We start from the raw sequence: 26,965 nt of genomic DNA, 5'->3' as shown, positions 1-26,965 counted from the left end.
AGATCTATGTTATAACACTTGGAACATCTGTAGATACTTGGGATATCTGTAGGTTGCAGTCTCCAACTTCAGCTAAAAATGAGATCTTTTAATGCAGTTGTTTTACAAACTATGTCTAAGATAGAAATAGTTAAAATATTTTGAACTTGATTTTAAATGTCTCTTGCATAGTTGAGAAAATACTGAGACACGCCCATACATATGTATACCTATGTGTAGACATGCCATACATATGCAAACTGCATACAGTTTAGTGAAAGCAGAATCACGATTTATGAGTTAAGGAAAAGAAGTCAAAGTTAAGAAAGAGTGAGCTACGTCAAAGGAATGAGTCCTACAATCCCACTGAATGCTAGATTTCCATCATGACTACATGTTGTATTCCCGGCTACATTTATGCCTTTTGGAAACAGGCTTTCTAGAAATTAAGAAGGGAGTATGGAACAGCCACAGCAGTAGCAAAGTAGAGACTAATCTCACATAAAACCCCCTGAAGAAGTCTGTGCTAGAATAGAACAAGAAGTTGTTAATCTGAGAGCATTTGATTTTGTGCTTGCGATCATATGAAGGAACTTTCTAAAATTTCATGGGGCATTAAGTATTTTAAGCACAAGTGTAGTCTAAATGGGATTTGAACAAAAATTGGAAGTTTTTAGATGTGTCAGATTAGAAAAAAATATTCAAACTGACAATGTCCCTTTAATTAGAACACATATTGTGAAATGTTACTTCGTAGAGATTAATGATAAATATTTAATAAGATCTGGAAGTTCACCAAGCACTCTTGAAAGACTTCTGCTACCTTGTGAAAACAAACCAAATACATTTTAGCAATGCATCTGCCTTATCAGATATTTTCTGTCTGTGTTAATGGGTTGTACCAGTGAGTGTCACATTTTTGATTTGGCATGTATGCATTGTAACTATAATTGAAATGCTTGAATTAACCATATTTATTCAGAGCACAATAAGGATATTGTTTAATTATTTTGCTCATTCTTTAATGATGATGTCAGTATCTGCTAAATAGGAAAGAAAATAGAAGTAGTAACAAAATAAAATATTTGCAAATATATCACTATTTTGAATTTTATCAAGGATTTATATTGCCTCACTGTTGTCACAGGGAAGAGCTTCTTCCTTATATCTAACCCGAACTTCCCCTGTTTCAGTTTGAACCCATCACCTCTTGTCCTATCACTACAGTCCCTGATAAAGAGGCCATCTCTCTGTCATTTGCAATGATAAAACTCTGTCTTATGAACTTATACCTGTGTTTCTTAGGCTTCCACCCCAGTGATTTAGGCAGCTGCTATTATCATTATTGCTATTAATAGTAATTGAATTAACAATGAAGTAAGTTTCCAAATATAAACTCTTGTTGTTTGTTTTGGTTTTGAGGTGAAATTGCACTGTCTGCAGTCTTATTTTTTTTTTGACTTCTGTCCTTTTCCAGTCAGTAAGTCACCACAACTGAGGAAGTTTTATTGTTTTGGGTTATTTTGTGTGGATTCTTTAAACAGAGGTCTCTTGACAAGCTCTTACATATGGCAGAATAAGTCCTTGTCACATTTACACAATAATGCAACTAAAATTACTATGTTGAATTTATCTGACATATACATCTGGATAGCTGTTGCTCAGCAAAGCGATACCAGAGACTGAAAGCTTACATAATCTATTACAAATAAAAATCTTAGTTTAGTTATTGGCATCACCATGTTATGAAATTTGACATACCAAATGGTATTTCTCTTTTTTTTATATTATTTTTTCTGAGTTCTTTTTTGATGAAGAAATATGTTGTAATGAAATGTGATACAATAGGAAGAAGGGAATGCTTACGAATGACTTGCTGAGGGGCCACATTAAGAGTCCTCAGAGCTTTTTCTCTCATGAAAAGAGATGCTTAGCTTCTTCATTTAAAATTGTTCCGTAAATGCATATGTCCTGCTTTGGGATTACAGCCTCAGAGCCTCCTTTATATTGGTCATGCAGAACTTAATAGAGAACGGCAAAATATACAGGAACAATTGTAGAAATAGTAATAGAAAATTGAATTTAACATAAAGCAACTCTGATAAATGCTTCAGGGGGTATGAATGGAAGTGAGAGAGTGACTCGATACAGTAAGGACTTCTTGTCTTCAGAATTTTCCATGCAAATAATTAATGGTCTTAAATATCTGCTGTCTGAAAACTGGATAGGGCATTGTTGATTTACCAAGAATTAGGCTTTTTATGTTGTTTACAGAAGACTCTATATAAACCTTAGTTAAAGGTCAATCTGTATAGTAGTGTTAGATGGTGGAATTAATGATACATAGTATCTGAGGAGCTGTAAATATTGACTATAGTAAGTGGTCACTCAACTAACAGAAACTTCTAGCTTGCAGGAGCAAGCTAAAAAAAAATGCACTTCTTGGTGAGCTCTGTGCCATAAATTGTTTATCCAGGAGACAGGCCTGGGAGGAAAATGGTTATATCAGAATAAAAAGAAAGGAAATCAAGCAGGCAGATGGTTGACCTGTGTGTTAGGAAACAGCAAGGTAAGAGGTACATACATAGTGCAGTAGTCTCATCTGTCTAATAATTTTAGATAACTTTGACATGTCTGTGGAAGTTATGGGTTTGTCCATGAATCCGTCCCTGGAAAACTGGTGTAATTTCACAGTTCAAAGATCCAGGCTTCTACAACAATTTGTGTACGAGCATTGGTTAAATATGGAAAGAAGTGTTGCAGGCTCAGATATCTTGTGATTTGCTGCACAGGTAATGACGTACTGAAGGAGTGTGAAGTGGTCATTCTGCCTTTTGACCTGAAGTTTCTAAGTTTTACTGAAGGGGTGGGCAGTTAGCAACTAGCATTATGGTTGTATTGTTACCTCTTGGACATCAAGAAGGTTGTTCCTGTCTGAAAATTATTTTCAGGGGCTTATGTTCTGTGCAGGATGTTTATTTCTTTTCATGTGAAAAAAAACAGAGGCATCTGGGCTGGTGCTTCAAAGTTGTTGGGAGTACCTGTCATAGATCATGTCACTACATATATTTATTGCATTTCTATGATTTTTCACATATTCTGTATAAATGGCCAAGTGATTAGCCAGTTTGTGGCGATATTTTGCTTCTTTTACCCCACTAAATCTATCATTAAAAAATTAGAAAAATTCCCATGTAATAGCTTCCTCAGAGAAGGGAATTTAACACTACAATAACTAATAACTGTGGCTACAGCACTCCCTACCCACAGAATCATAGAATAGTTAGGGCTGGAAAGAACCTTGAGATCATCTAGTCCCAACACCCCTGCCATGGGTAGGGATCCCTCACATTAGACCTTGTCACCCAAGGCTCTGCCTAACCTGGCCTTGAGCACTGCCAAGGATGGAGCATTTGCCACTTCTTTGGGCAACTTGTGCCAGTGCCTCACCACCTTCACAGTAAAGAACTTCTTCCTTGTATCTAACCTGAACTTCCTCTGTTTCAGTTTAAACCCATAACCCCTTGTCCTGTCACTACAGTCCCTGATGAATAGTCCCTCTCCAGCATCCTTGTAGGCCCCCTTAAATATCCTTAGCAAGTTAGAGTGTTGGTAAAATAGAACACATACTGAACTCATCAGCTGTAATACATACCTTCACCCCCTCTTTAATTTTATAGAAGTCTTACAAGGTTGGAGCCTAAATGTGAGTTAGATGGAGTGGGTGCTTGATTTGAAAATAACTTTGAATTTTAATCCTGGAGAATTTAAGTGTGAATTAATTTACTGAGCAGCCTGATTGTCAGAATTAGTGTGGTTGCATAGGGTTTGATTTTGTAGGACTTGCTATGGCTTCAAGTAATTTCACCTAAAAAAAGCATAAATGAAAGAGGAACTGAATGAAAGTATATTTCATACCACCTGACAACATCATTGCTAGTGTTTGAGACCTCTGTTGCATCCCATTATCCCATTGCCAGTTGAATCTGGCATTCAGATGGCAGATCTTATTCTCTTTGCCAGTCAGGTTCTTTGTCAGTTACTTTACTGTTGCAAAGTAGCAGAAGTATGTTTTCTTAGAATACTACTTGACATATGGTATTTGTAAACCACCTGCAATGTCTGTGCTTAGTTTCTAAAGTTATGTTTCATCCTTTATAATGTACATAGGGTATATGATGGAAGCCTGTAAGACACTCTTCATTTCTATTCTGTTTTTCTTAATCACTTGGAGTCACTTAAAATGTTCTAGGTTTTTTTTGTTTTGGTGGTTTTTTTTTGGCTTTTTTTTCATAATATGACCTGGCTTTTGAGTTTAAAAACTTTTTGGTCTTTGGGGAGCTCACAATAAATAGATAGGGTTCAAATCTCTGCTGACAGGTAGTCTTGATAGATAGTAAAATGCTGTAGGGAGGGTACTGAGGAAAAGCCATGGGAATATTAAGGTGACTGCCTTCAGAGCAGGGCTGAGCTACACCGCAATAGCTACTGCCTAGAAGCCACATTTATCTGGCTAATGAAGCTAAACAGGGTGAATGCATACTGTCCATTTGGATACAGATTGGGATCTTGTAGGAAGGGAAAAATAATATGTGATTAACTATCCTATTATAGTCAACATACAGGGCAGCGTAAACAAACATGGTTGGGTGATGCACACATGGAAGCCTTGTGAATACAAGGCAGCATTCCAAGACGCCTGAGAAAGTGTCATTCTGATCTTGATACAACTTCAGCAGATTGTAAAATCTGTGTACTGTTAGTAACATATGCAGTACTTTATAAATATGCTTATGTAAGTATTATAGGTGTGTATATGCACTAGTTATTGCAGCTGAACTTTGACAGGTGGGAGATGGGAACTCCTACACAAGTTAGGAAAGAAATAAATTCTACATAAGAGAACACAGGGAAAAAAAGGATGCCACCTAGAGGCAAGAAGTGGGATATTTCAAAGTGTTTAACTAGAAGGTTCTAGTTAGTTATTCCAAGTCTTAAAGTATTGTTAGTGTTGCCTTCTGAAATATTTCTTCAAGTATTTGTTGACTGTTTCTTCGGAAGCACTGTCCTCTGCATTCTTAGTGAATAATAAGGAACTTGGCACATACAGGCTTAGGCTGAAGTCACTGGTGAACTTTCCTTTAAGTGTGCTGGATACAGGAATTTTGAGGAGGTAAGTTTTTAATAATAATTATAGTAAAAAAAATAATATTGAGTTACTTATTGGAAATAAGGCTTTAGACATAATTTTAAACTGAGGAATTGGTCCTAGATGAGCTAGGTATTTTGGCCATCCTGCTCCATGTAGGGTTTTCTCAGGAAACTGTTATCACAGTGGTTCAGATATTGTGTATCAAGAGGACATGTTTGGTATTGTCCATAGGGAAAATCATAACTTTCACATCTTTTCTGAAAGGCCTAGATGTAACTGAGAATAAGGACATCTACATGTTTGTGAGTTTTACAGTTGTGGAAGAAGGCTGGTTTGTCAAGAATTAAATGTTCTTTATCAATCTGTTGCTAGCCCTCAGATTTGTCAAAGGCTTTTGGGAAATCTGCCTATCTGTTTTACATGTGGTAGCCAAGAATTTAAGCTGAATCTCTTAATACCTTTGAAAATCTCAACAATTTTGCTTTGGACAAAAGCAGAGTTTACATTTGATCAATAAAGAACTCAAGATTGCCATCTGTACATCATCCTGCTACCAAAAACACAACTTAAACAGACCAGGTCTTGAAGTAAATGCAATTCTTAGGTTAATAAAGGTGTGACAAACTCAGCAGGATGAGATGGATGGAGGTCCAGCATATGTTTTGACTGTATACAATTGGAAATACAGGGCTGGCAGGTTGGTAGCTGTTTCTCTACTGTTTGCTTTTCAAGGAGGACATAATTCCCTAGATAAGCTGTGAGGAGGGAGCTGCATGAGTGGGATCGTTTGGCTGGGAGCTAGGGTTTCTTTCTTGAGCTTCCCAAGCTGTGCAATACCTGAATAAACCCCATTGTCTCATGTTGCTGGTGCTGTACAATGCTGATTTTCATCAAGCTACAGACAAGGGGAATCACTAGAGAGAGGAAAGATGGTTGTGAATGAAGGACATGAATAAGCTCTTAAGCTTTTTTCTGAATTCAGTTTCACATACTACCCACAGTTGATGCTTTTCCAGCATCAGCTGTGAGTGAAGAGCTTAGAAACTTCCATATCGTTTCATAATTGTCAGCAAATAGGTGATGTAGGCACACTGGGCCTAAATAATTGTAATAGTGTTTGGAATAAAAGCCATGTAGAAAGATAAGCACACTTCTGGAACTTAAGAAGAAAGAAGTTGCCCAAATACTTTACAAAAGCAACTTATTTTAAGCATTTGAATTCCTTCTGGAAATGGAAGTGACAATTGGAATATATTTTGTTTCTTAGATCCAGCAAGGCACCACTGTTTTGGGAATGGAGTTTCAGTAATGCCACTTAAATCCAATCTATACAAACATGTCTCCGGTGCTAACATGTACAACCTTTTAAGCCAATTCCATAAAAACTAAAGAATAAAAAGATAATGTAACAGTCAAAAATGCTATCCATTCATGAAGAAATACAGTTTTTTAGTTCCTGATGAAAAAATAAGCACACTAAATTTTCTTCTTGAAGTTTTATAGAGTGTATTATGAAGCAAAGATTATTCCAACTTCACATTCTTCATAAAGCTTTCTTTAGCAGGTAATATTGTGAGTTCATAGAAATAAAAGATAAGGTCCTGCCGTGTTCCTCAACTACTTAAAAATATTTTATTGGTTTGGATTTAACCTAATGAAGTACTTGAACATCATTAATCTTTGCATCTAATAAAATGAAAAGAAGAAAACAAGATATTTTTGTGTAGGTGTCTCTTTAACCACTGGACCTTGTATGCTATTATTCATTGGTGTAACTTAAAATATAAATTGACAGACCTGAAAATATGTAGAGATTTGTGGGTTTTGTTTAAAACTTCTTTCTTGAAAATTTTATGAGATAAAACGCACATTTAGCAGTGCTGATGTTTTAGATAATCCACAACATCACATGTTTGGCTGTAGGAAGTCTTTTGTTTCATTCACAAGGACAAATGGTAATTGCACAAACTACAGTTGCTACAATAGTACAAACTACAATAACAAACATTGTTTAAAATGCATCCAAATGGATGCATTAGGCAAATATGTCTTCTGTGCTTCAAACACAGTAGGCGTCATTTTGCCTCTTCGAAGGTTTAACTATATCTGAATCTCAGCGTGTTTGCCTGTGTCAAATACCTAAATACTTAAAATTTAATTCTTCTACCCACTGTCCTTGATTTTAATCTGTTGTTAAATTAACTTTAACTAAAAATAGTTTGTTTTGTTATTTCTCTATATACTTTCTCACTTGTCTAAATGTCAATATCTGTAATATTTAAATGGGGGAAAACAGAACAAAACGTGATTAGAGAGAGAGTATAATAGTGTGCTTGGAAGGTAAAGAAATAGGTTGTTTTGTTTTGTTCTTTTCCAGTGTGACCGCTGTTTGCCATTATACAACGACAAACCTTTTCGTCCAGGTGACCAAGTTCATGCCTATAATTGCAGACCTTGTCAATGCTACAGCCATGCAGTAAGCTGCCACTATGACTTAGCAATGGACCCTTTTCCTCAGGAACACTACAGAGGCAGTGGTGGAGTGTGTGATAACTGTCAACATAACACTGCCGGTGAGTCACACAAGAGAGAATGGCCAGTTTATTTTACAGTCACTTTTTGGCTAAGTCTTGTGTCAGCTGAAATTAGTAATGCTCAATGGCTCACATTGTAATAAATTCTCCTATATGTGTACTTTTAAACTATCCAGATTGTGTAGTAATTACAGTCATGTCAATTCTTAAACAAGAGGAAAATACAGCTAGAAATTGATCCGATCTTGTTTAAGACCTTTCATTCAAAAGGCATTCTAATAAAGAATTAGAATCTAAAGTTTCAAAGCTGCTCCCATTACACATGCTGGGGTGTTTCAATACAGAATGGCATCTTTCTAATTGATAACATCCTAAAAATGTTCTCAAATTTTACTCTAATGTCAGTTGCTTCTTCATTGAATAAAGTTTTCTATTCCCTGTAAGTAGCATAGTTGAATAGTTTTTAACAGTCCTCTTCTATTTCAGTTTTCTTGGCTTTGTCTAGTAAAGGAAAAAAAAAAGAAAAGTTTCAGGTTCAGTGATAATTTTTCCAAAAAATGTATAGGCATTTGCATGGCATAGCTTTTATATAAGTGTGGTATTATACAACAGATGGAAGTTTAATGGAGTAAAACGTAGTTTGTAACAGGTTCATTGTTTCATATGCTCTGGATCACTAAATTGGCAGGTAGAGATGAAAGGTGCATTAAAATGGACGTCCAGAAAATTATAGAATTCTCTCAAAGGAATAGTCTTTAATTTTGAATTATACAGCTAATTTTAATGAATTGGAAGTCATAATACAAAACCTTTCTTTCATGCAGGAAGGAACTGTGAGCTGTGCAAGGATTTCTATTACAGACAAGCAGGTGCAGATCTTTCAGCCATTGATGTCTGCAAACCCTGTGACTGTTATGCAACAGGCACCAAAAATGAGAGCCTTCAGTGTGATAGTGTAAGTAATCTTAATACAAAAAAGTGACAATGCATTTTGATCAGTTGGGTAGGCAGCAGTAAGTTTTTATGGTGTACTTAGATGGTAACTACTTTAACAAAAATGCTTAAGTTCAGCCTTTCCAAAATTATAATTGACTTACATCAGAGTCTGAAAGCTGAGAAAACAGAGAACAATTTGAAATATATATTGCTGAAGAGTTCTTCACCAGTGTCAGCAACAGTCAGACAGAAAAGGTGCTGTATGAATTTTCAGAAATAGTAATTTTGGGGTACCAACAGGTACCTGTGCGCTAAGTAATGTTGTAAATTGTTTTGCAGTAAGTTTGCTAAGTAATGTTGTAAATTGTAAGTGCAGGTCTTGAGTGGTTTTGAAGGTCTTGATACTGTCTTAAAATTAATAACAGATTTTCAGTATTCAGGCAATAAGCCGAGCCTGAAATAGTGCTAAAATTAAGCTAGTTTTCTCTCTCATAAGACAAGGATTGATCTCCCTTTTAATGCATAAAGTCCATTTAAAAAGAAACCCACAAAGTGGTGCTGAAGAGCAAATGCCTTCAGCTAGGCTTTTTAAACCTGTAGACCTCATTGACGTACAAAATGTATAGTCTGATAATAAATTTCTGTGTAACTTTCAAAACGTGCATATTGAAAAAAAGCAGGAAAAGTGACTGAAGCCGTGAACATAAATTAAATCTATTCTACGGTTCATGTTCTATTCGCATGTCTTGTCCGTTGCCAAAATCCACTTTTGTTCAGAATAGGGAAGAAAATGTGTGTTTAAAAATACTTTAAAGGTGAAACTTGTTCTACAGGGAATTGAGATAGGTCTTCAGCTTGTTGCTGCATTTGTTATCTCTTCTTTTTTCCAGATTCTTTTCATAAAGCAGTCTTCAGCATTTTTTTATGTGTCTCTCATTACTAATTTTATCTAACAGTAAGGATCCTGTTGTATTTTCATCCTTGGTTCTACAGTGGTACACACACATGCTCAGTTTGACTCAGTGCACCTTCACAGGATTCATGCATTGGTGCATATGCTGAGTGATATGCAGATTTAGCACAATGTGGGATTTAAGATAATCTCCTATAGTATAAATCAAAATTGATTTGGCATTTTCTGTCTTCTGAATATGATACTTTTTGCCAGCATCACAGAAATAGGGAAAAAGCCCAACCCAACCGAAAACTTAAAAACCACAAGTAATGTGTTATGACTATTTTTCAAGACATAGGAAAAAATACAAGCAAATGATGATTTTGTGTCCATGCTGTGGAATATTAACCTAAGCCAGTTTTAGCTGTTTGGGAATATAATCAGGGGAACAGTAGTTTACAGAAATCACTGCTTCATGGTGCAGTACACAAGAACATTGATGAAGCTTGACTATGAAAGTATGAAATAGGAAAAAATTGGGGAGACTGTATTGCTCAATAAAGCATCAGTTGACTGCTGCAGTAGAAGCAGAGCAGGAAGAAATGATTAAGAGGCATTAAGGAATGGATTAATATGGCTGGGGACTAAACACTGAAATGAATTACATGAAATAGAAAGGTATAATTGAAGGAAGTGTTTCCAAATTTGACCTGTAGAAGACAGAATCATAAGGAATAAGGACCCTACTCATGAAAATTAATTATCATGTTGCAATGATAATTTTGAAGGAAATATAGCAAAAATGGCATAGAATACACTTACTGCATAGCTTAATATTTTCTGCAGTTCATCAACATTTTTCTTTTCACAAAGTGCCAGTTCTGTCACTTGGAACTGCCAGTTCCAAGAGGTATAGAGTTCCAAGATTAATACATTGTATCACAACTTAATCTATTGAATCACATAGAATCATAGAATAGTTAGGGTTGGAAAGGACCTTAAGATCATCCAGTTCCAACCCCCCTGCCATGGGCAGGGACACCTCACACTAAACCGTATCACCCAAGGCTTCATCCAACCTGGCCTTGAACACTGCCAGGGATGGAGCATTCACTACCTCCCTGGGCAACCCATTCCAGTGCCTCACCACCCTAACAGGAAAGAATTTCTTCCTTATGTACAATCTAAACCTCTGCGGTTTTAACCCGTTACCCCTTGTCCTATCACTACAGTCCCTAATGAATAGTCCCTCCCCAGCATCCCTGTAGGCCCCCTTCAGATACTGGAAGGCTGCTATGAGATCTCCACGCAGCCTTCTCTTCTCCAGGCTGAAGAGCCCCAACTTTCTCAGCCTGTCTTCATATGGGAGGTGCTCCAGTCCCCTGATCATCCTCATGGCCCTCCTCTGGACTTGTTCTAACAGTACCATGTCCTTCTTACGTTGAGGGCACTAGAACTGCACACAGTACTCCAAGTGAGGTCTCACGAGAGCAGAGTAGAGGGGCAGGATGACCTCCTTTGACCTGCTGGTCATGCTGCTTCTGGTGCAGCCCAGAATATGGTTGGCTTTCTGGGCTGTGAGTGCACACTGAAGCTGGCTCATGTTCATTTTCTCATCGACCAACACTCCCAAGTCCTTCTCTGCAGGGCTGCTCTGAAACTCTTCCCTGCCCAACCTGTAGCTGTGCCTGGGATTGCTCTGACCCAGATATAGGACCCTGCACTTGGCATGGTTAAACTTCATGAGGTTGGCATCAGTCCACCTCACAAGCGTGTCAGTGTCCCTCTGGATGGCATTCCTTCCCTCCAGCATATCAACTGAACCACACAGCTTGGTGTCATCGGCAAACTTGCTGAGGGCACACTCAATCCCACTGTCCATGTCACCAACAGAGATGTTGAACAAGACCGGTCCCAACACTGATCCCTGAGGGGCACCATTCGTTACTGGTCTCCAGCCGGACATTGAGCCATTAACCACAACTCTTGCGTGCGACCATCCAGCCAGTTCTTTAACCACTGAGTGGTCCACCTATCAAATTGATGTCTCTCCAATGTAGAGACAAGGATGTTGTGTGGGACAGTGTCGAACGCTTTGCACAAGTCCAGGTAGATGACGTCAACTGTTCCACCCAGCTCCCTCAGCCTCTCCTCATAAGGGAGGTGTTCCACTCCCTTCATCATCTTTGTGGCTCTGTGCTGGACTCTTTCAAGCAATTCCCTGTCCTTCTTGAACTGGGGGGCCCAGAACTGGACGCAATATTCCAGATGTGGCCTCACCAAGGCAGAATAGAGGGAGAGGAGAACCTCTCTTGCCTTACAAACCACACCCTTTCTAATGCACCCTAGGATGCCATTTGCCTTCTTGGCCACAAGGGCACATTGATGGCTCATGGTCATCCTCCCATCCACCAGGACCCCCAGGTCCCTTTCCCCTTCACTACTTTCCAGCAGGTCAACCCCCAACCTGTACTGGTACATGGGCTTGTTCTTCCCCAGATGCAAGACTCTACACTTGCCCTTGTTGAATTTCATCAAGTTTCTCCCTGTCCAACTCTCCAGCCTGTCCAGGTCTCACTGAATGGCAACACAGCCTTCTGGTGTGTCAGCCACTCCTCCCAGTTTAGTGTCATCAGTGAACTTGCTGAGGGTACACTCAGTTCCCTCATCCAGGTTGTTGATGAAAATATTAAACAGCACTGGTCCCAGCACCGACCCCTGAGGGACTCCACTAGTCACAGACCTCCAGCTAGATTCTGCCCCATTGACCACAAACCCCTTTCAAACTTATAACTTTATAGCATGTAGTGATAACTGGGTGTAAAGAGTGGTGTAGCAGTGCATCCATGAGCAGTTAATTAGACGTCTTTTCAAAGACAGAAATTTTTCCCTTGAGGCTGGTGGGTACAAGAGAAAGATTCGCAGCAGCCACTGTGTACTTCTGTGCTGGTTATTAACATCTAATCAGTGTATAAAAAGGACACGTTGGTTATGTTCTCTTTGTGAACATTTGTCATAAAAATATTTCTATCAGAAAGATCAGATGAATTATTTGAGATGCCTGAGTTTTATGAGAGTGAAAGAAGCATTGGCTGCTTTCTTCCCTTCTCCCTAACCATTCACACATGAGAAAGTTTTTGCCAGAATACTGCTGATGTGATTATTCTTGCTTGTATAGAGAGCTGGAGATTTATTTCTTCTGGCCCTTACTCCACAATCCTTGACTCATTTTCCTGTGCTGCTTTTTACCCAGACTGCTCTACAAATATTTATATATTCAGGAAGGTACAGCAGTTTGTAGTCCTTCCATGATTCTATTATAATATGCCATATATACTGCTGTGAAAACAAAAAAAAATGCACTCTTTTCCCAGGATTTGTTCCTGGCAAAGCTGGAAGTATTGCTATTGCTTTTGCATAGTCTTTGGAAGTACCATTCAGGTTTCAGGGAGTTTAGTCATCTTTCTTTACTCAGCTTTTGCTAATTTAAAAAGTTTATTCTTACCATGCAAATAAATCATTGAATAGTTAGGGCTGGAAAGAACCTTAAGCTCATCCAGTTCCAACTGCTCCATGGGACATTTCCCACTAGGGCAGGTTGCTCCAAGCTCCGTCCAACCTGGCCTTGAACACTTCCAGGGATGGAGCATTTACCACTTCCTTGGGCAACCTGTGCCAGTGCCTCACCACTCTCACAGTAAAGAATTTCTTCCTTATATTCCTATACATATATATTATATATATTCCTTATATATCTAGCAAAGAAGCTGTATTTTACTGCAGAGAATATTTTCCAGAGTTGCAAAGACTGAATTGCCTTTTGTCAAGGCAGTAGCTGTATTGTCTTGTGTTGCAAGAAAACTCATTCAAAGGCATGAAGATGAACAAAATGTTACTGTGTTCTCTGTGGATTCAAATGAAAACAGATTCCAGTGCTACCAAGTAAGCTTTGGAACAGGCTTCAGACTTGATCTTTCTGTACATCCCTAAATATTGCTCTTTTGAATTTCTTAACTTTCTCCTCAATTTTGAATGTTTGATTTACTTTTTATAGAAAATGAAAAAGCTAGCTAATACCTATTGCATATGAAACCAAAGTAGAATATTTCTGATAATTTTACTTCTGAGTTGATAAATTCTTTGATCTAAAATTAGAGTGAGCATTACCCTGTTCTCATTTTTCCACCTGCACGATTTTCAACCCGTGTATTGTGGTTGAAGGTAAATAAATAACTAGAATGTGTATTACAAGGGAAAAAAAACATAGGAAAAGCAGTTAATTATAGGCATTTCAGTCAACAGTTGGTTTCTTCAAATAAAATAAGGAATCTAAAAGATGCAAACGTGTCAATAAAGAGCTCATATGAATAGTGGACTCCATAAAATCAAATTATAAAACACTGTGTGTATTCTGAATCCTGGAATTCCCTTTGTGTAAGGGCTTTAATCTTATTGCTAAAATGAAGGAAAATGGGCCTTTTATGTTAAATAATTTTATGGCTTTATTCCTGAAGGATTTTGTACTATGGAAATGCTAGTTTTCTGTGATAGTTTGTCAGTTATTTTGGGCATTTGGTGCACTCCCACTCTTTGGAGTGCCATGGACAGAGGGTAAACAACTCATTTCACATTTTGTGGGGAAGTAGTAGAAAGTTACTGACTTCTGAAAGTCATCATATGCAATGACAAGAAGAGATAGCAGGGGAGTGAAAAAAAACTTCATTACTGCTGCTTATTCAATTTTCAGTTCCCAGAGCTGATAGAGCAAGAATACTCTCAGGTATTTGGTGGTCAGACCATTAACCTATGTATGTGAGCCAGCACACCATACAGTTCTCATTTCCTAAACTGAACAAAGGAAAAGTCCTCAGCCCCCTTGCTCCCTCCTTCTGCTTGCTGAGATTGCAGTCAGCTGGATCCTGGAGTCCTTGCCAGATCTGCATCAAGGAGGGTAGTGAGAAGTATATAATTAGCATTTATATCAAAAAGGCAGAGCATTGAGATCGGTACCAATCACTTGCAAAGCCAGCAATGACAGAATGAACAGAAAGAATTTCATGTAGGACCTAAATAGACCTGTGGGTCTTAACATGTAAATTTTAGGGCATCACCACCTGGTCAAGGGAAGTTGCTTCTGTCCTTAATCGAAATTAGTAATGACTGTTGGTTGCAAAAGTTTTTTGTCATGTGTTTTGGGCTTCAAAAACAGATGTTAACTTTGGTAAAAGAAACTTACGAAGTGTCAGTATTAGCTGTTTTTTTAGTAACATCAAGCCACATCTTATTTTTAGTCTCCAGAATTGGAGAGACTTTCTGATTATGTTTCTGGCAGTATGTTTCTTCTATTACGGATACCAGGGAATAGCTATTGGAGATTATAGGGATGTTCCAGGAGAAAAAGATGCTTTTAAGTTTCAGAAAAGCTTAGGTCAAATAGATTTTTTTTTTTTCTCAGGAAATTCCATTTTATACTTTAGAAATACATATGGTGAGCAAGGTATAATTGAATTTGTTGTTCTGTATTTTGAATATTTTTCTGTATTTAATAGATATCTTTTGTCTTCCAACAACCAACAGAAATTGGTTGAAGAAGCAGAATGGAAAGGTTTTAAGTCACTTACAGCTAAAACAAAACCAAAATAGTAATTTGTGAATACAGTCAGAGGCTTCTTTTTATCTTGTCTGTAGAATGCTATAGAATGTCTTTTTTTTGTGCTTGACTTTTTTCCCTTGTAGAAAGTCTTGTGACTTTGAAATTGGTGATATGGAAGAATGTCAGTGAATTATTTACAGATCCTCTAGTCTAGCACATAGAAACTTCAAATCTATTAAGAAAGAATATTATAAGCCTCCACCTCTAACAAAAACTTTAATTTCCTATACTTTCCTCAAACTGCCATGAAAGACTTTCCCTCTTTTTAGACTCAGGAAATCACTTGCCACTTTCATTGGTTACAGATGGAAAACCCTTTTTTTCCATGATGGCAAGGTAGGACGAAATTTATATAGGAAGATCTCCAAATGGTTTCATTGGCTGGTTTCTGGAGAAAAAAAATACATTCTTCAGTTAAGAGCATCAAGAGAAAATTTGGGGACGTGTTTTCTGCAGCTGAATTGGGTGGAAATTGCTTTCTCATTGGTATCTTTGCTTATTCTCCTCCCTCTGTGACCTATTTTATTTTAGAGAGGGTAAAAAGATGTACAAAGTGTGCAAAATGTTGACATACACAATATATTTTTTATGACAGAATGACATTTTCTGTGTATTTTTCAGTTCTTTTCCTATTAATTGCAGTATTTCTGTTGCTTTTTTAACTGCTTTAGAGATTTCAAATGATTTTTAGGGGAAATGGGAACTTTTACAGCTCCTTTCTTGAGCTAATTTTGCACTCAGCACCGTCTATCTAGAGTCAGCATTAGTTTTCCCCAGGTGTTAAGTTTGTACTTCTTGTTGTAGAAATTGATTTTTTGATGATCCATTTGGTTCAATGTCTGTGATATTTCCAGATGTTACTGACTTAAAGAAACAAAGTTGAATCATGAAGCATGATTTTTCTTTGCAAAAAAGTACCTATCTTTTCCAGTGTATCAAACTAATTTCTATTAATTTGCTCCATACAGAAAAAGGCTACTACTGGTCTGTAGATCTCAGAAGCTTCCTTGCAGCCTTTTAAGGAAATTGATGAATCTTCTATAATTTTATTTCTTCTTTTACTGAGGTTGATCTAAGCAATTAATAGCTCAGCAATTTTACATTATAGTTCATATGGAACTCTCGACTCAGGAATAGACACTTTTTAACAGATGAGTTTTTGCTAAAATCTTTTCCTTTTGATATTTTGGTTTGAAACCAGTCTTAAAAAGCATTCCTAACACAGAATATCAATATCTCTTGCATAGTGAACAGCTGTGAAATACTTCCTTTGTAATCTCTGTTGTGGTTTTGTCTGTCCTGAATTCTACACAGAACCACAGAAGCATTAGTTAGCTATCTCCTCCAGCTCCAAACAAGATTGTTGTCAGAGCTAGATTCACTCAGTCATGATTTTGTCTGGATGAGCCTTGATACCTCTGGGGATGGGGATTCCCCATAACCTCTGGCAACCTGTTATTAGTGAAAAGTTCTGATTTGCAATCTATATCTGCTAATCACACCACTTAATTATTTATTGCCCTCACTGATTTTCTGGTAGTCTTCCTTTATTTCTGATTTATTTCTTAAGCATGTGTCTCATTAAAAGCTGATTTTGTATTGCGTTATTCTGGTTTTAAAATTTTGTGGTGGTTATCCTCTCTTCCCTAATTTGACCAGATTTCCACTTTTTGTAATGCTTTTCTTCATATGGTAGCTTTTGGGTAGCTTTAAAGTCTTTTGGTGTATAGGTTAGGTATTTGTTGAGTGCTAATGAGGTTTCTATCTAATACTTGCTCTTGAGTAATCTGAGTATAGGATGATCACTAGCACAAAATGTTTCTTTTGTAGTTAGGTGTTAAACAGGGTATTTTTCTCCATTTAGGATTAAACTCAAGAGCTGCTTTTCACATGTGAGTTCTTCAAGGAATGGCTGTGATGCATGATTTGGTCTTTTATAGCAAACTAAATATTAGGATCAAATCCAGACTAAAAGGGAATAACTTGAAAATCCTTGTTGCTGTGTTTTCTGTTGCTGTGGTCCCTTAACTCTTACACTTTTGTGCTTTCTGTTGTCTTGCCTTTTAAGTGGTGTATTCTTGCTTTTTGAAATATCTTCATCTTCCTTAAAAATGGTTCAATTGATATATCAGTAAGAGGTCTTTGTTAGAAAGAATATTGAAGAGGTTTTGTTGGACTACAGAACCTTTTATGAGGAAGGGGTAGGAATACATGCTTCTCTGACTTCAGTGTTCTCCGCGCTGAGTTTACTGTAAGATGTTGAAATGCTCTAAGTGTAACTTTCAAGTAGCTTTGTCTCTAATGCTACAGGACTCCCCTTTTGTTTTAGGTTTGCTGTACTCATAGGTTTAAGATGAGAAAGACAACTGTTAAGAGACAATTTTGTTCTGGTAGCTAATTAAAAGCAAAGTGTATTGAGCTACAGCTTTTGATGTTATGGATGAATAGTTTTGAATTACTGTACTCTTTCATATTTGTAAATATTTGCACTGAAAGAAATATACTGACTCAAAGAAAAATAATAATTTGTTTGCTGCCATCTCTGTGCTCCCCAGAACACCTAAGTTAGAAACATTAGATTTTATACCTTGGTTATGAATCCTAAACCTTTGGCCAATCCACATCTGCTGCATCTTGTGTTGTTTTGACTATGTTCTCAGCTATGTTATATATTGGCTTATGTCTTCCATTCGTTTCTCTGTCTCTGTACCATTGCTGTTTCCCTCTTTCACTGTAGTCAGTTTTCCTTTCCCCCCACCCCCACCCCCAGCTTTCAGAGGTTTGAAATTGAAATAGCTTTTAAGGAGTCCTTTAATCTTGCAGGGGATGTGGGACAAATACTCCCAGATCAATGTCCCTAGCCTAACAAAGGGTGCCTCAGCTCCTTCCAAATAGCAGTGCTACCCATTCAGGGAATAGGACAACACCTTTATATCCCATCACTCAAGTGGAACACTTGGATCCCAGCTGAACAGAGAAAAGAGGGAGAGGGTTTCAGCTACTGAGCTGTTGGGTCACATCCTGCTGTAAAGAAAGAGAAAATTTGTCTTGGATGAGATCAGAAAGGAAATCTTTCACCTTTGCTCCATTCTTATTTAACTAACATTTGTACTAAAATAAATATATATATGGTCCAAATAAAGAAAATTGAAAGCTTAACCATTGAAAATGATGGTGTCTTGCAGTAACAGTGATGGAAAAATTACTGTTTTAATAGAAATCACAATTTATACAATGCAATTTTGTAATTATTGTTTGCACTTTCTCTGTCTGGATGATAAATATGGCCACATTGTTGACTCAGTTCTTTTTTTCCTTCTGTTTTGAATGAACACAACTTTAAAGCTGTATTAAAAATGTAATAGTTATAGTCTCCTTAATATCTCTTTTTTTCCCTCTCTCAACACAAATGTAAAAAAGGTATGTGTTACAGGCTTATTTTTTTCTGTACCATTTAAAATTTTTTCCTCCCCAACTCAGGCTTCCATTCTTGTTGCTAATGAATGCATCATCTGAAAATAGGTATGTTCACCATTCTATAATGTTTTGTATCTTTCTAGATTGGAGGCCAGTGTAATTGTAAGAGACATGTGACTGGCAGACAATGCAATCAGTGCCAGGAAGGATTCTACAATCTACAACAGTCAAACCCTGATGGCTGCAGTCCCTGTAACTGTAATACCTCTGGGACAGTCAATGGAGATATTACCTGTCACCAAAATTCAGGCCAGTGCAAGTGCAAAGCAAATGTTATTGGTATGTGCAATGCAAGAGCTGGGAGCCATTTTTCTTGTTTTCTCTGCAAATAAACCACTTGATTTCTAAATGAAAAGTACAGTAAACTTCTTTGCTGAAGGCAGATTATAAAAATGAATGAAATTAACTGTTGAAAAATTATTAATTTAATAATTCTATCAAACTACAGCTTGAAGCTTAGTTTAATCAACCCTTTAGAAGTTTCTTTATGGCACAGCTACATTAGCTTACATAGTTCCATACTAATAAGTCACAGAAATAATGTAATTTGCTTACTGCATAGATGTTTCTTTTAGGAAATTAACACTTTTTTTCCAAATGATTCATACTTAATGAGTTCTAAGCAAATCGTTTCCATGCTCATTTTCTTAATAGACCAAAATAAATGGATTTTTTTTTCCCCCTCAAAATATGCTGTGCTACAGGGTCCTTTGTGATAAATCTATCAATTTTTTTTGCTATTATATTTCTTTGAACTGTTCCTATGAAATGCAAACTAAGTCAACATAATTCCACAAATCATGTACATAGCCTGGGTTAGTTATCAAGGGCCACATAATTTTAATTTTGTAATTCAATGCCAATCTGATTATAATAAAATGCTGCCTTCTCTGTTATTTATCATTTTTTTTTTTCACAAGACTGGCTTTTTTGTTTGTTACTCCCACAGGTATTTTTCAGAAATTAGATTTGATTATAGCAATTTATTACTTCCAGCATATTTGAGGGGAGCCACAGCCACATAAGGACAAAATTTATCAAGTGCCCAAAATACACAGTATATATAATGCACTTTGAAATGTTGATGTATGGGAATATTATGCAAGGAGTATTTCCTGATAAAGTGAGCCTTGTGTGGTAACTGTGCATGTCTCAGACTATACATGCCTCAAAAAAATGGAGAGATCTTTTTTTGCTTTGTTATGAACACTGTTAGTAATCTATTTTTTCTTGGGCCAAGCAGGCTTCTGGGTTGTATTAACAGTGTTTTAAGTACATCTTAATTTATAACTCACTGACTTGTGAACATTGATTTATTTGTAATATTGTGAGTCTTTGTTTCTTCTTCTGATTTCTAAAAGAAAATAACTCTAAACAGATGTAAGCCTGAATAGTTTCTGTCCTCTTTCCCATGGAATGCTAAATAACTATGTTTTTCATACATTAGAAGTGTGCTAAGAGTAAAAAATAACCTCCATGTGTCTTAAACGCACTCTCTAAATTCAATAAAAAGGACTTCAGAACATTCTTATTTGGATATTCTTTGTCCACATTTCATGTTTGCATCTGTGAAAACCTTTCTTGACTCAGTGGAAGTTTGGCTTATAAGAAATTAACAATCTGGTTCTCATCTATTTGATTGTCTACATATAATTTTAAATATTTTCTACCTTTGAAAACAAGAAGATTTTTATTTCCACTGAAATAGTAATAAAAAGTATAAATCTATGCTTTCTGCAAATTTATCTGTCGCTGTGGTGGAGGCTGTAGTTTTGCAAGTATTTGTTTGCAGGATAAAGACCTAATTCATTCCAGGCTACATTCTCTATAGTTTTCTAAACAACTCATAAACAAGCTTCTGTATATTGGAATGTGTGCAGCAAACTTCAATAAAAACCTTTCCTCTTTGGATTTCTAAATTGGTTTTTAGAGCAATCTGTCTATTGCCATTTTATCTATTTAAACAAACACAGTAACAGAAAAATGCAACTATGGAGTGCAGTGTTATGAAACTTGAACTGTTAGAGTTAACACAACTGTTAAATCTTACTAATGATTCTATCACCAGTAAAATACATTAGCACCAATAATTTTGTTAAAGTAGGTCATTCATCTAGAATAAAAAGGTAGAAGAATGTGAATTAAATGCCAAGCGTGCTAACTCCCCTGTACTTGTTAACATTGAATGTGATGCCCTGTAGGCCTTCCTCCGTATCGTTAGGAATAGATTACCTGTCAGGAATATGTATGGCATATTCAAATAAGCACTGCGCATATTTTTAAAACTGATATGATATGAATCCATGTAGACCAATTTTAATAGTTCAAAATGAGTCATAATTCTTGTTAACAATACAGTTATTTTTAAAATTTGCAGCAATAGTGGTCCTTTTTTATTTTCCTTATTGAAATTAAATGATATGCCTTAGGTGAGTCATTCATCACTGTTAAGGAACTTGTCTTCTGTAGGAGTTTTTTGAGTTTTTATCCATATATATAATGCATTTCCTACCATTTTTAGGTTTATTCTTCAACATACAAGTTGCCAGATGTATTCTTGTATGGTTTTGTATTTTTTCAAATAGTAGCAATATTTTGCTAGAACATTATATTTGTATTTTTCTCTATGCAACAATTAAGTGATGGCTTCATAGTGAAGGATTTTCCCATTACAAGGGAAAATACATAACTGTGAATTTGCATGCTTCTTGTAATAATCTGGTTTGCTTTCTTGTAATGTACGCTTTATAAACTAAAACACAAATACCATCACTTGGGGCAGGGATTAGGCAAGTGATAACTTTGAAAGCAAAACTAATAAAACTACAGGATGAAGCATGATGAAAGCAGTTTAGATTTTAATGTACTGCAGGAGTTAGCTAAATCATATGTTTAGATAAAAATATTTAATTTTAGATTATGAAAAACATTTTCTGCTTTCAGGATTGGCTAACAATGAACACTAACATAAATATAATTAATTTTAAAACTGGACTTCAGTGTTAAGTAAATCATTCATTGTAATTAGTCTAACTTGTGTTGTCCTGGAGTGTATTTAATGTTTTTAATGTAGCATATAAATCTGCTATCTGTGCAGATTGAGAGCCTGGTACAATTCCCTGTGTTTTGCATTGCTACGATATAGGGTGAATAGTTCACGTAAGCATTGATCGTGCAACAGGTGCTGTTCTGGAAGACAAAGAGATTAATTATGGTATGTCTTAGAAGCCTTACAAATAATTTCTTGCAGGAGTATCTTAAATTGTGTTGAGAAAGTGGCAGAAAAGCTTCGCGTCTGAACCAAATTAGAAAAGTAAACAGATTTTGGGGCTGCCACTGTTACACAATTGATTTGTGCAGCCCTGTCATTCCTGTTAATTATGCTGGGGAAGACTATGAATACTTTCTCTTTTCTTTATCTTATTTTTCCCAAATGAAAGTATACTTAGCCCTTTTAAAAAAATGGAATTTAATAGCTTTTCAGCTTTTTTTTCGTATTAATACCTTTTCTCTTTTCAGGTCTCAGGTGTGATAGTTGCAACTTTGGATTTAAAGCTCTCAGATATTCTAATGAAGATGGATGTGAGCTTTGTTGGTGCAACAGCCACGGCTCAGTGAACCAATTCTGCAACCCTGTCTCTGGGCAGTGCAATTGTAAAGAACGAGTGAAAGGACTTCACTGTGACACCTGCATGGACAACTTTTATGGGCTGGATGTAGCTGGTTGTAAGGCTTGTGAATGTAATGTTGCAGGATCATTTTCTGGAGTCGTGTGTGATGCGAAGACAGGGCAATGTGCATGTAAACCAAATATTGGAGGAAGGCAGTGCGATGAATGCCTCGATGGCTACTACAAAGTACAGGAAAATGATTCTTTTATTTGTCTGCCATGTAACTGTGATAAGGCAGGTACAGTAACTGGCTCTCTGCTTTGTGACAAATCAACAGGACAGTGTCCTTGCAAAGCTGGTGTAACTGGCCTTCAGTGTAGTCAGTGCATGCTTCATATGTACAACCTCAGCATGAGCAACCTCCTTGGCTGCCAGCGTTGTGACTGTGATGCTCTGGGCACATTGGCAGGAACAGTTTGTGACCAGGTTTCTGGACAGTGTGTCTGTTTGCCTCAGCATCAAGGGAGAAGATGTAATGAGTGTAAACCAGGTAAGGAAACTGGAAGACAATCTACTTGATGTAGTAAGTTTTACTGTCTTGGATATCATGATAGTTCCTAGATTTTTTAATATGCGTTTTGACAGCTTCATGTTTGACATGTCTCTGACTTAAGTTATTAATTATTTTTCCATTTTTTTCTGAGTGAGAAGGAATTACTAATATTCTGATCACCATCAGGTATTTATTCTGTTCCCAGGGGTTGTATAATCTGTGTTATTACTGCAGTTTCAACATACCTAAAATAAGGTTAGGTTAGTTCTTCTAGATACAGAGAAAATACGAATAATCATGGCCTGTTCGCTTAAGAAGAGGTAAACTGGCATAGGTTGATCCAGCTCTCTGAATAACAAAAGCCCTGCATTTGGAAGGTAGAGTGCAAGTTCTTCAGGAAGGGCACTTCCTGCAGAAGGCTTAGCATGGCAGGAGGCACAGAGATGGTTGCTTAAACTTGGGTGAGGTGACAAACATGTTACAAGCATTCACTTGCCTTTTTGTGCTGAGCGTGTGCTGGCTTTTACAAGGACTACTTAAGAGTTCAGCCCTACAAGTAGGTGATACTGCAGTTGCCAAGTATCAGTTAATTATTTTGTACCATATTGCTGTAAACAGATATTAAATGTTCATTATAGCATTGGGAAGCTCTGTAGTTACATTTTAATGTTTTTGTTTTGAAAAGTTGGTGGGTAAAGTCAAACTATAGTAATATTAAACTACCCTTAGTAATAATATTAAACTGATAGATTTAGTTCAAGTTAAATACATACGCAATTTATTGAAGTAGCAGGTCACATTAAAAGGTACATTACAGCTCCATTGGTTTTAATATGCCATTCAATAATTTGAACAGAGGTTAAAAAAGCTGCTTAACCTCCATTAAGTATTTTTAAAAATCCTTTCATTTATTTTAGGTACATATACTAATAAATAAGGCAGTGTTCTGTTTTTCTTAGTTCCTCCTCCAGTGCTATTTGACCTGCTAACCCTCTACAGCAGCCACTTAATCAGAGATCGGCAGAGGAGTGATGTCAAGGCTTCGGGAGTCACTGACCGCCCTTGTCCTTGAAAAAGAAAGGCCAGGGTTTATGCAGAGCTAAATGCTTTAAAAAGGTTTAATTGATAGTACGAACAGACTGGTTTGTCGTGAAGCTTACATGGCACTCAAAGGAATACTTCCACAATAGTTTCTGTTAAAAAAAAGGAAAAAATAAAATAATATTTCTAAGTAGTAAGTATAAGCATCTATGTGCTGAATACTGATCTGTCTTTTGCAGATGAAAGTACAATTCCTTAGCTTTGTAAAAGCACTGTATTGCTGTTAGTGTAACATAGCATACTCTCAGTGGCATCTTAATGTTGATTCCAGTATGAGCGCATTTAGACATATATATAACTTTTATTATAAATGGTTTTTGTTAGTATGTTCCAGAGGAGAGTTTTCTATAAAAGAGGGGTAAGTATAATATAACCTGCTAGTAATACTGGCATGAAATTGTAGAAGTATGGAAGAGTTTAATTGATTTCAAGTTCTCTAAACATATCATAGAATCATAGTGTCATAGAATCGTAGTATCATAAAATGGTTAGAGTTGGAAAGGATATTAATATCATCTAGTTGTCCTGTAGTTTTGCCTTGGGACAAAGTTAAGTAAACATACTCTAAATATGTAGCAAACACAACCTAACTAAAAGCACACACTTTAATTACACACAAATTAGTTATCTAAAACTGGCAGCCCTAAAACCATACCAAGGACTTCAGTAATGTGCCATTGTAGCTTATCATCTTCTGTGTGATTTGCTAAAATGTGAGGTTTACAAAAGTTACCAAAATCTTAAGGCAGGAGGATTTGCCAGTGGAGAAAAAGTCAAACTGGATGTAACTGGGAAAGTATTTTATCATGAGATTTTATTAAACCAAACCAAGAAACCAAGATAAAGCACAAGAGCACTCTCCAGAGCACTCAGCAATGTGTTTCACCTCTTGATGTGTTTCATATGTTTGTGTCCTTTGACACAACATTTTTGGTAATTTTCCTTATATTTAATTTTTTTTTTACGCTGTCTATGCAAAAAGGAGAACACTTTATTCTAATGTTAAACCAAATGAAAAGCAGTTTTACCTTGTACATAAACTTGCTTTTGAGATGTCCTAGGTTTCAATGGTAGAAAATGGATCTTTCCAGCCCCTGAATAGTTGTGGACAGTTTGTCCCTGCCTCACTCCAAATGGGATTTGTGTCATACAAATACTATTTGACACATGTCTGGGATCCTGTTATGAGAGCAGTAAAGCTGTAAACACACACCCACCCACCCCCCCCCCCCCCCCCCCCCCCCCCCCCCCAAAAAAAAAAAAAGGCATTTATGTGGTAGGCTCTTTACTCAGTGACCAGTGCTTTTTCAGTGACCAGTGGTACCTAGTATGAAAGAGCTGTAAACCAGCCAGTAATATGTGTGGCTGTGCACCAACACTGCATTTTTGTGTAGGAACTATCTATCTTTCTTCTTGGCCAGAAAAATGTGAGGTATCAGTGCAGGTAGCTGTGCATTTTGAAGGGCATGATATGGTTAAGAAATGGGCATTATTACCATAGCTGGTAAGCATGTCAAAATGCAAAGGAGTTGTGTGTTCCTTTTCCATGAGCTATACAGTGGGAGAACTAGTGCAATAAGAGGAAGCTGAATGCTTTGCTATGACTTTCATTCTTCCTTTTGCAGAGCATGTTTGATTGACAAATGTGCTCAGTTATGGTTGAATTGGGGAAAAAAATGTGAAGAAAGAATAAGCATAATACGAGTTATATACGTAGATCTTGTAGAGATTTGCAGTGGCTGTCTTAAAATTGGAAGTTGGCTGTATTATACAACAGTGGATCATTCATAAAGCAGCTTTTATGAGCCCTTCTAACCTTGCTGTAAATTAAGCTTACATTAAGATCTTCTTACTCTTTCCTGCCAAATTCTAGATGGTGGAAGTAAATAATAATAATAATGGTTATGACAAACAGTATGAATTTTAAGTCCAGTGTTTCTTCTCTTTTTTGCCTGTGTTTAATTGTGCTAGTTTACTTACTAATTAGTTGGGGGAATGACTTTCTCTGATTTTCCTATGCATCACTTTAACTTCCACTCTTACTTGCTTCTTATAGAGAAAAAAAACTTATAATTTGTGATACTATCCAGAAACTTAGTTAAACTTTTAGAGCGTTTCTAAAAGATTATTACCAAAACCTATCATACCAAATCCTTTACTGCTCTACAGTGATTTAGGTAGCATGGTGAGAGCCAGGATGTTTAACATTAAGGTATAGATTCTTTATAGTTATGAATTTCACTGCTATGACAAAAATATATATATGCTATAGTGATCTATCCTGCTCAGCTAAAATTAATTTATTTTCTAGAGATGTGCTTATTTCCAACTATAGTATTTTCTTAGACATTAATTTCATTCAGAATTTCAGCTGGACAAGGATCTGTTTTAGGCTAAGTGCTTATCATTTACTGCAACTATAAACTGGGTCCTGAAGAAGTGCTTTGACCTTCTGCAGGAGTCCAGGCTTAAACTTGTTTCCTATCTTCCTGTTACGTTCTTTGAGTGGAGTCGTTAATTGTGCTCAAGAGTGACATTGCTGGGAAATGGTCTCCTCTACTTATGCACAGGATGGGCACTGTAGTGCTCAGACAACTGCAGTATGAGATAATACATGCTGCCTCACTAATAACTTCAAGCTATTCAGCCTCTATGGTGGCTCAGTCTGGGGCCTCCCTGGAATAAAGTGCCAACAGCATGGTTTTTTATGATGCGAATGTATGTTAGCTGGAGACTGATATCACTTCACTGTCCACTTGTGATTTATCTCACTGAGGACCAGAGGCTAAACTTAAACAAAGATTTGAGCAGTAAAATTCTAATGTTTTCAGTTTGTTTAGTTCCTTTGTTATTTGGATATGAGCTCACAGTGCAACATTGCTGCAGAAACAGAGAATACCACCCTAGGGGTGTATATATAAAGCTATCTCTTGTAAGACAAAATAAATAATAAGGCCTTGGGTGATATGACATGTTGCAATACAATTTTAGGCTCTTTATTATAAAGCAGGACATCAGGAAGTTATTGGACAGCAAAAGTATTCAAGTAACTGACTAATGAGGTACTGATTGAA

At 36.7% G+C, this 26,965-nt stretch overlaps 1 protein-coding gene across 1 annotated transcript in view; it reads left to right on the top strand.

Moving 5' to 3' along the window:
- USH2A (usherin) overlaps positions 1-26,965 on the top strand; it is a 375,630-nt gene that overhangs the window by 39,038 nt on the left and 309,627 nt on the right. Inside the window, exons 9-12 of the mRNA XM_034060823.1 lie at positions 7,509-7,704; positions 8,490-8,620; positions 18,710-18,905; positions 22,146-22,787. Of these exons, the coding sequence (XP_033916714.1) occupies positions 7,509-7,704; positions 8,490-8,620; positions 18,710-18,905; positions 22,146-22,787 (1,165 nt within the window). The remainder of the gene's footprint in view (positions 1-7,508; positions 7,705-8,489; positions 8,621-18,709; positions 18,906-22,145; positions 22,788-26,965) is intronic.

Source organism: Melopsittacus undulatus, chromosome 3 (genome assembly GCF_012275295.1).
Source record: "Melopsittacus undulatus isolate bMelUnd1 chromosome 3, bMelUnd1.mat.Z, whole genome shotgun sequence".
Classification (NCBI taxonomy): domain Eukaryota; kingdom Metazoa; phylum Chordata; class Aves; order Psittaciformes; family Psittaculidae; genus Melopsittacus; species Melopsittacus undulatus.
This window is presented reverse-complemented; position numbering and strand designations above follow the sequence as displayed.